Source organism: Cynara cardunculus, assembly GCF_001531365.2.
Source record: "Cynara cardunculus var. scolymus isolate 2C chromosome LG 4, CcrdV1, whole genome shotgun sequence".
Taxonomy (NCBI): Eukaryota; Viridiplantae; Streptophyta; class Magnoliopsida; order Asterales; family Asteraceae; genus Cynara; species Cynara cardunculus.
Genome location: NC_037531.1, coordinates 8,684,590 through 8,694,405, shown reverse-complemented (window position 1 = coordinate 8,694,405; position 9,816 = coordinate 8,684,590). Strand labels below are relative to the sequence as shown.

Below are 9,816 nucleotides of genomic sequence, written 5' to 3'. Positions count from 1 at the left end.
TGAGTTTGTTAAAAAATTAAAAAAAAAATCTATTATTTATAATTATAAATAATCATTACAAATAATATGAATAACAATAAAAATGGTCTACCATACATATCTTAATTAATTAATATTTTTTCAAAATGTATATTTAATAATTAAATTAAATATTTTATTCAAATTATTTAACATATTCTTATTATTTGTGAAACAAAATAGATATAACTTTAAGGTTTATATTACATAAAGATTATTAAAATTGTTATATTTACGTTTTGATAACTAAATACTTTTAATAGCAATTAAAATAATAATAATAATATAAACACAATTGATATGATTAATAATTATTATAAATAATTAATACATTATATTAATATATAATTTATATTAATTAATATTTTTTAATATTAATAATATTTAAATTTTATTAATATTCATTTATAATTAATAAATATTAATGAGAGTTATAATTGAAAAAAAGGACAATAAACAACCAAAACATTACTTCATCTCCAAGTAACGTTTTAATAAGTTAATTTATATGAATCCAAATGTGTACTCAAAAAATAAAACAGCTTATACACTAACTTATTTTTGTCAAACCATGCCTTACATTCTTTTTAGAGATTTTCATTTTTAATTCTCTATTTTAAAAAAAATTATAAAAAATCTGTTAGAGATACTCTAAAAATTCTCCATTCCACCTGATATATATATATATATATATATATATATGGTTAGGTTCACGTGAGACCAAAGGTTTTTCGTGAGACTCGTAAGACCAATTTATATTCATTAATCAACTTTATAAGCTAATGATCTAATGGTCTAAAGTTGTACGGTGGCAATTTTGTAATTATTGAGAAGTCTCGTGGCAATTTTGTGATTATGAATGTTCAAATTGCAGATCTAATCCAATGATTGAGAATTGGTCTTACGTGTCTTACGAAAAACCCTTGGTCTCATATGATCCCAAGTCTATATATATATATATATATATAGAGAGAGAGAGAGAGAGAGAGAGAGAGAGAAAGAGAGATGAGTTATTATGCAACCTTTTACATTTGTACAACCGATACAACCCAATCTCAATCGTACATTTAATTTGATGAATATGTGATTTCATAAAAAAATTATTGTTTCATAATATAAAGTATTGATCATAATTAATTAACTCTAGTCATCATTCCATAAATATTCAAATCATAATAAATGGACTCTCATCATTTCTATAAATATCTCAATTAATTAGGTTGTATTAATTGTACAAATAGACATGATTGCATTTGAAATATACCCCATATATATATATATATATATATATATACACAAAATATTTTAAATACAATTTTACGTAATATTTTGTAAAGTGAGTAAAAAGTGAAAGTTATATTTATATAAATTTCCCGATATAAACACACATATAATAACATATTAGGAACCGGATTTTACAAAATGGTTGAGGTGGATTCTGTCTTATTCGAATCCACCCTTTGTGCTATACAAGCTTGTACCTTATGCTATGGAAACTTGTACCTTACAGTTTCCAACACCTTCTTCGCTAGAATTCCACCTTCTCTGTCTCTTTCCACCTTTTGCATTTCCTTTCTCACATCAATCTCCATAAACCCACACACAATTCAACTTCCAAATCATCAATCACTCAAAACCCTAAAAAATTTCCAGGTAATTCACTCATTCTCGTTCGTATATTCATGATTCATCATTTTCTTTTTGATTCTTCTCCCGAATTGAATACAAAGGTGATCTCTGCAGCTAATTGTTTGATATGGTATTAATTGTTTGTTGGTTGACTACGTTTTCCCCTGAATTTTAATTTGATTTCTTGGTGTCGGTTGACTAGTTGTTGATTGTTGAAGGTTAACTGTTCCTCGTTTATTTTTAATTTAATTTGTGTTTGTTTCATGGTTTGAGAATTGAAATTTCGGTTTAGGATTGCTTCAATAGACTGCATATCATTTTATAAAGCATTTGCAATCGATTGGGTGAGAATGTACAGGTGAAAAGGAGGATGTATGGTATTCTCTTGATCTATTTCCCCCTTTTTATGTAATTTTGATTCCACAACTATGATGCCATGGATTGAATTCAAATGCTTCATCTGTAATCATGATAGTCATACAACAAACCCAACAAAGTTTTGTTGAACTAACAAGTTAAGCCTTGGGTTTGCTTCTCATTGGTTTTTGGTTCAAGTGCCTCCGGGCCAGTGAAGGTTTTCCAGCTGTTAATTTCAGGTCCTATAGGATTAGCCGAGGTGAAGACCCGTTCGCGGTTATCTAAATAGGTCAAAGGGATTTCGAGTTTAACTTTGAATATCTAAGTTTTCAAGAGAAACCTTTGATGTGTGTTCATACTTTACATTGGGTACTTGAAATTGGAAACTTTCCTTTTAAAGATGTAAAAGAACCAAAGGCTTCTTTTAGTGGATCATATATGTGATAAAATTCTATGGCGAAGGTTTAAACTTTGGTTCATTTGGGTGGACTAATTGGCTAGATGGAAGCCTGAAGTACCATTTATGCATATAGGCGAAGGATCGTGTGAGAAAAAGAGCCAAGGTGAGAAGCGTGAGAAGGGATCTGGACCCTTGATCACCTTTAATCTCAAACCCACCTATGAATCGCACTTGATAACGGGGTTGATCCGGTGCATCTCATCCTAACGTGCATCCAAGGGTGAGATCCCTCTTACGCTTCTCATCTTAACTCTCCTTTTCACCGGAACTCAGCCCTATGCATATAATACTTTATTTATTCTAAAAAAGTTATCAAAAAGGGATAAAGAAAAGCCTTAGATTCTGCCATCTCGAGGCATCTATGGAATGAATATATCCATTCTAGCAGCTTGCTTTTAAAGCTGAATTCGATTTTTTTTGTTTCTAGAACTTGTGGATCACACTTCTAATGGTGGTGATTGCTTAACTATAGTAAATTTAATTGGTTTCAGTTTCATGCTGTTTGATTTTCAGATTTTGATTTTTGGTGTTGACCCGGAAGCCTGATGCAGCTTTATCATCACCCATTTTCGTTAGAAAGCCAGAAAGTGAGGCTGGCTTTGGAAGAAAGGAATGTTGATTACACCTCGTATCATGTCAATCCTGTTACAGGCAAGAACATGGATCCTTCGTTCTTCAGGATGAATCCGACCGCCAAACTTCCTGTTTTTCAAAATGGTTCTCATGTTATCTTCAACGTTATAGAGATTATTCAGTAAGTTTTCACCTTTTATATTTGTACTTTCACTTCAATACTCTTGCATAATGGATATAATATGATGCATAGTAAACACCATTTCCGTTCTGTTTCTAGTCTCGTTGTTAACACTGAACCCGTGAACCTTTTTGTTATCAGAAGATAAGAATTAACCATTTATTTTGAATGGGGCGGGGGAGTCGATATATATATATATATATATATATATATATATATATATTCCACAGATTTTTGAGGAATTCTTGAGTTAGGAAGAGGTATTCTTTTGTTAGGCAGAGACGTTCTTAAATCTGTAGTAAGACCACGCATTTAAAAAGAATCTGTTAGAAGATAATTCTTCTAAGAAACCCGAAGCCTAATTCTCTTGTTTGCAGTTATTTTTATCATTTTGCTTATTGGATCTCTTTGACACTTGTTTAGTAGTTCTAGGGACTAATACTTTCTCTATCTCGTAAAAATTATGGCCTGCCCGCCTTTGTTATCGATCAAATCATCCCAATGGTCTTTACATGTTGAAATCTGTTTTTTAAATAAGGAGTAATGCTAATGACGGACAAATAAGTAATTTTTACTCTGAAATTTCCCATAAAAGAAATGTTTCGACTTTTAGTACAAATTATATGCTAGAAGTTTCATGGGGCTAACGTATGAGATGTGGAGTGCGTTTGGTAGATGGGACGGCCAGATGGGACACGACATGATAGAAAAAAACGTGTCCCACGTTTAGCGTAGCGTTAGACTGACACAAGACAGGATTGAGTGAGACAAAAATGCTTTCTTTTTTGTCTCTAAAACCTTTCGCAATTCTTTCACGTGTCTATCTCATTCTCACACGTCCAGTCCCCTCCGTGTACCAAGCATACCGTTAGAGAATATGTTTATGGGTTGAATTCTTTCGACAATTCTGATTATTTGGCTAAGAGATGCTTGTTTCAACAACCGAAACAAAGTTTCTTACTCATCACTTGGATGTTTGATGCTGCTAAACAAACCCTATTCAACACGAAAATTTGCAGGTACATAGAGAGGATTGCGCTTGTCTCATCGGGTAGCGGCATTATAACACAAAGTAGCAAAAATGTTGTGGAATGGATGTACAAAATACAAGAATGGAACTCAAAGTTCTTCACCTATTCTCACATCCCGGAAAAGCACTACATATCGGTATCCAAGTTCTTAAGACGAGTAATAATCGCCCGGATGTCGGAGGCTCCGGACCTAGCAACCGCTTACCACACCAAACTAAAAGAAGCTTATGAAACCGAAGAGAAACTGCGGGACCCACAAGTGCTACAAAGGAGCGAACAACATCTGGTGATGCTCCTTGATGAAGCGGAAACACAGCTTGAAGAAACTTTGTACTTGGCTGGGGATGAGTTCACGTTGGCTGATGTTATGCTGGTTCCGATATTGGCTCGGTTAGCCGTTTTGGGTTTGGAGAACACGTATATAAGTGGCAGACCGAAGTTAGCCGAGTATTGGACACTGGTTCAGCAGAGACCGAGTTATAAGAACGTGATTGGGAAGTACTTTCATGGCTGGAGGAGACGGAAAATGCTACTCAAAACATGGTGCGTCATTCGAATGAGATGTGTGCTCAAACGCTATTGATCAATTTGTTCTCACATGATCCCAACTTATTGCATCATAAGCTTGATTGGTGTTGTTTCTAAGATAATTGTATTTTGTTGGCTTCACTTCTCCATTTTGTTTCTCTTAAAGTGTCACATGCTATCCATGAACTAATCCGGGTAAATTATGACTGTAAGAAATCAGTCTTGATAAACTCAGTTGGCATAATTATGACTGTAAGAAATCAGTCTTGATTGGTGTTGTTTCTTTTCTACTGTGAACATTTATTTTAGGGGCTGTTTACCAAACTTTTATTGGGCAAGTGTTTATTGGGTGTTGCTTATCTTACCGATGAGCATGACAAGGATAAAAAATCTTACCCGGTAAGAGGCATAGTAAGGACCAAAAATCTTACCTAATAAGCGAGGGGAAAGACTCTTATCCGATAAGCGCTTTCGGTTAAAAGACGCTTACCACAATTCATTTTGATAATCAAGAATTTTACCCCATAAGGTGCACTTACTCAATAAGCGTTATTTAAATGGTCCATTAGGACCGGAGGGAGTATTAATTTTATATTATTAGTTGTAGGTGTGTCAATTTTGTACCATGACAAACCAACCAAATTCTGTACCAACCGTACCAATTCAGTTGGTACCAACCTAATTGGTTGGCAGTACCGTAACAACAATCTAAACTTCGTTGGTACGTGCTATTGGAAATCGTGTAGCATGGTAATACCGTGCCGCACCGACTTATTTTTTTAATTATTTATTAATTAAAGTTTAGTATATGATACAACGATCATTTTAAATGTTCTTATTTTTAGTTTTGCTAAATTATGATATGGATGGATGGATAGAACTTGATTGAATTCATTCACCTTAACTCTAATAACCTTAGTAACTCGATCATACCTCCACGATCCGTCGTCGCTTCTCAATGGTTTTTATTAGGTTAGATTTTTTATCTTTTAATTTTCTTTGTTGACTAGAAATATATTGTGAACTTTAAGCACCGAATACAAAAAGTTGAAAGATTAGTTTCTTTACTAACGAATATCCAAAATGATATGACTTGGACAGACGTTGACCATACCGGACTTTTTTGAATCGATTTGTACCCACCTCTAGTACATATAACAAACGATGACGTAAATTTTCTAAAAATTGTCACTGTATCATGACATACGATGATGTAGAGCCATTGAAACTGTAACCATAAAATGACATACGGTGACATTTTCTATTAAAAATGTCATTGTATCATTAAAAATAGTGACATTTATTATTCAAAATTGTCATCGTTGAAGGACTCACTATGACATTTATTTTTCCAAACCGTCATCGTAGCATGAGATATTGTACGTTAAATTTGCAAAACTGTAGGCGTAACATGAGGGGGTCCGGTGGTTTAATGTCGCACTTTGCTGTAAAATAATGATGATAAATCTATCTATATATATATATATATATATATATATATATATATAATAAAAGATACCATGAGTTGTTGAGGTGGCTTCTCCTAGAGCCTAGAACCTTATTTCTCTTTTTTCTCCTTCATTCTTTTAATATTCACTACTATATATTGTTTTTGTCAATTTATGTTTTTTTTCTTAAATGTTTGCATCAACTCCCAACCATTCATCTCCTTTTATATTAATTCAAATTCCATAACTCCAAACCATTCATCTCCTTCTATATTAATTCAAATTCCATAACTCCAAACCATTTATCTCCTTCTATATTAATTCAAATTACATAACTCCAAACCATTCATCTTTTCCAATCAATCATTTATTTATATATATAAAAACAACAACTTTTTGTTCATCTTCATCTCTCACATCCTCTCAAATTCTATCTCTATCTTATACATCTCTAAATTTATTTTATTCATCTTTGGTTTTTCTTCTATTTTACTATTGATAATCTTCATAGTTTTTTTGTTTTTTCTCTTCTCCTATAATTTTATGAATGTTTGTATCGTTATTTAAATTGCATTATAGTTTTTTATGCATTATGTCATGAAGATTTGAAGAAATCTTCAAGTTCAATATTTGATTTTTTGATTACAATACAAGGTAATAATTTTATATTGATTTATTTCATGACTTTGATTGCATTATAATTTTATTTATGTTTGTATCGTGATTTTGTTTGTATTATAACTCTTATGTATTAGGTGAAGATTTGAAATGCTTAAGTTTACTATGTAATTTTTACTTATGTTGAAATTTTTTTGATTTGCAGGTTTTCGAGTTCTTTAACTTTTATATATGAAGTCTTGAAAATTTGAAGTTTTCAAGTTTGAGTTGTGGGAATTTATGATTATGATCTAAGGTAAGGATTTTATGCAAGTTTATTTTGTAATTTAGAGTGTATTAGAATGTTATGTATGTTTGTATCATGATTTTGATTGGATTATATTTTTAAGTATGTTCTTATCGTAAGTTTAGTCGTGTGATAATTTTATATATGTTCGTGTTGTGATTTTGATTGCATTATAATTTTATCTATTGGGTTATAAATATTTGAAGTCTTTAAGTTTGGTATGTGATTTTTTTACATATCGTATGGTTGGTCCATTCACTATTGTGTTTTTAAAGTCAAGGTGTGTGTTGAGGATGAAAAATGGTACATGTACATCATCCTTTTTTGTGCTTATACATCATAAGCATCATTACACAAAACTAAGACAATAATAATTTCTCTGTCTATAATGAATCCAATTTAAATTTCAGTTCTTCGGTTTTTDGYCAACCATGATTAGCTATTGTTTACAACAATCGGTAAGCTTATAATATAACGAATGTTATTGCTTATATACCTTGCATTGTATGATTCCTCAAGATTAGAGGATATTATATTTCATTCAACAATTAATAAAAATACTCTTATTTTATTTCCCATTATTTAATTGTATTATAAATTTAGTTATATCATTTCTTATATTGTGATTACACATCTAATTATTTGGATGACTATATGTACATGAATTTATTTAAAAAAAAATCTGGAAAATAAGTGTTACAAGCTAAATTGAAAAGATTACTTTTGCATACACCTATGATAGTGCTCAATATTAATCATACAATACTTGCGGGTTGCGGCTAACAATTTTTATACAAATTGAACTTCAATAAAATTATTGTTCTGCAACCGAAAAATATAAAATGTATGAATTTCTTTAGTTATAAGAAACAATATCAATGAAAAAAATTTGCATAAAAAACACTCCAATGTAATCACCGTCTTATATTACAATTGATTATGAAATTACGTTTCACTTTAATTTGATTATGTATTTTCTAACAAAACAAGTTTCATCACTATGCAACACGCGGTGTGTGAAGTAAGAACTAAATGGCTGTTTAATGAAAAGTTTTCTATCATATTTATCTTTATTATTATTTATTTATTTATTTATAATATACAATCAACATATTAATTGCTAAACCTTTCATTTTCCTATTTTTTTAACTTAATTTTATTTATTTATTTATAAATGAATTTGAATCCACAAATACATAAAACTACATATATTTTATTTTATATCAATAAATGTATATTTTTAATTACATCACAATTGAAAAAATAAAAATCAATCAACATATATCAAAATACATTAAAATTTCTCAATCAATCAATATATCAATATATAATTAAAAATATATGAAATTAAAAACCAAGAGGTAGTTCAATGAGAAGTTTCAATCGTATTTATTTTTTTTCTTTATAAATAAAACTAAAATGTACATACATTTATTTTTATTTACATCAATGTATATAAATTTCTATATACATGACAATTAAAAAAATAAATCATCAAAAATCAATCAATATATATATCAAAATTTCTCAATATATCAATATATATTTAAAATATATTAAGATAAGACCAAGAGATAGTTCAATAAAAATATTTCAATCATCTATTTTTTTAATGAAATTAGAATCCACAAATATATAAAATACACACACACACACACACACACACACATATATATATATATATATATAGAAGAGCGATTAAATGAAAACCACTTCAATTTGTAAAAACCGTAAAAACTACTATCATCCGTCGTTAATTTTATGAAATTTTTTCATGAAATTGTTGATCTTGTGAAATTGTTTCATATAATACTTTTTTTGATGAAGTTGTTTCATATGTGGTTATGAAATTGTTTCATATACTACTTAATGAAATTTTAATGAAACTGTTTCATTTATTTCTCTAAAGTTAAAATTATGAAGATGATAATATCCATGATTAACACCCTCCACAATAAAAATGGTTAATCAATCTCTCATAATTACAAAAAAATGAACAAAATGAAAAATAATGATTGGTTGAATGAGGTTTTCACGATTTTTATAAATTGAATGATTTTTATTTGAACTCACCCCTATATATATATAATAATAATACATACATACATAGAGGAAAGTTCGAACGAGAACGCTACTATTTAAAAAAAATGTCGTTAATGTACAAACTCACATGTGATTTTACATTAAATGGAAGCTTGCGACTTTTGAGGCCACTTAAGTCGCAGGGTAAAGTCGTCTGGATCATGTATGATTTGTTATATGAATCATATATGATTTATTTTTAATAATGCAATTATATGATGAAATTAATTGAAGAATTTTAAAGGTATTCACTAATTTCTTAAGGTGCAACATGATTCCAACCGCCGATGTTCATAATTTTTGACATACAAGACGTTTACGCTTCTCTCTCCACTAAGTAATCGTTTTGCTTTATGAGATTAGTTATGTATAATATAAATATCTTTTGGGCTTTTTTTGATTTACTTGCTTTATATGTGTTAAAACAATATATTATAGGTTGATTTTTTTATGATATTCTTGATAGTTCTTTTTCTTATGTCAGAACTTTTATAAGTTATCTTTTGGTTGCGTAAGTGTTCATTGCTCAATTTATTGTCAATTCAAATAGCCCTACAGATTCCTTTTTACAACAAAGCAAGAAAACGAAAAGTTGAAGTTAGATT

The 9,816-nt window shown here is 29.8% G+C and overlaps 1 protein-coding gene across 1 annotated transcript; it reads left to right on the top strand.

Moving 5' to 3' along the window:
* The first annotated feature begins 1,593 nt into the window (after positions 1 to 1,593).
* On the top strand, positions 1,594 to 5,029 carry LOC112511242 (glutathione S-transferase TCHQD). Its single transcript, XM_025116781.1, has 3 exons — positions 1,594 to 1,671; positions 2,978 to 3,218; positions 4,238 to 5,029. Exons 2-3 carry the CDS (start codon positions 3,010 to 3,012, stop codon positions 4,830 to 4,832), a joined length of 804 nt encoding a protein of 267 aa, XP_024972549.1. The 5' UTR covers positions 1,594 to 1,671; positions 2,978 to 3,009; the 3' UTR covers positions 4,833 to 5,029.
* Positions 5,030 to 9,816: the final 4,787 nt, after the last annotated feature.

Excerpts from the sequence above, each read along its gene's own strand:
- LOC112511242 (XM_025116781.1), top strand. The coding sequence starts at position 3,010 with ATGCAGCTTTATCATCACCCATTTTCGTTAGAAAGCCAGAAAGTGAGG. Across the intron at positions 3,219-4,237 it reads AACGTTATAGAGATTATTCA|GTACATAGAGAGGATTGCGC; the intron begins GTAAGTTTTCAC and ends GAAAATTTGCAG.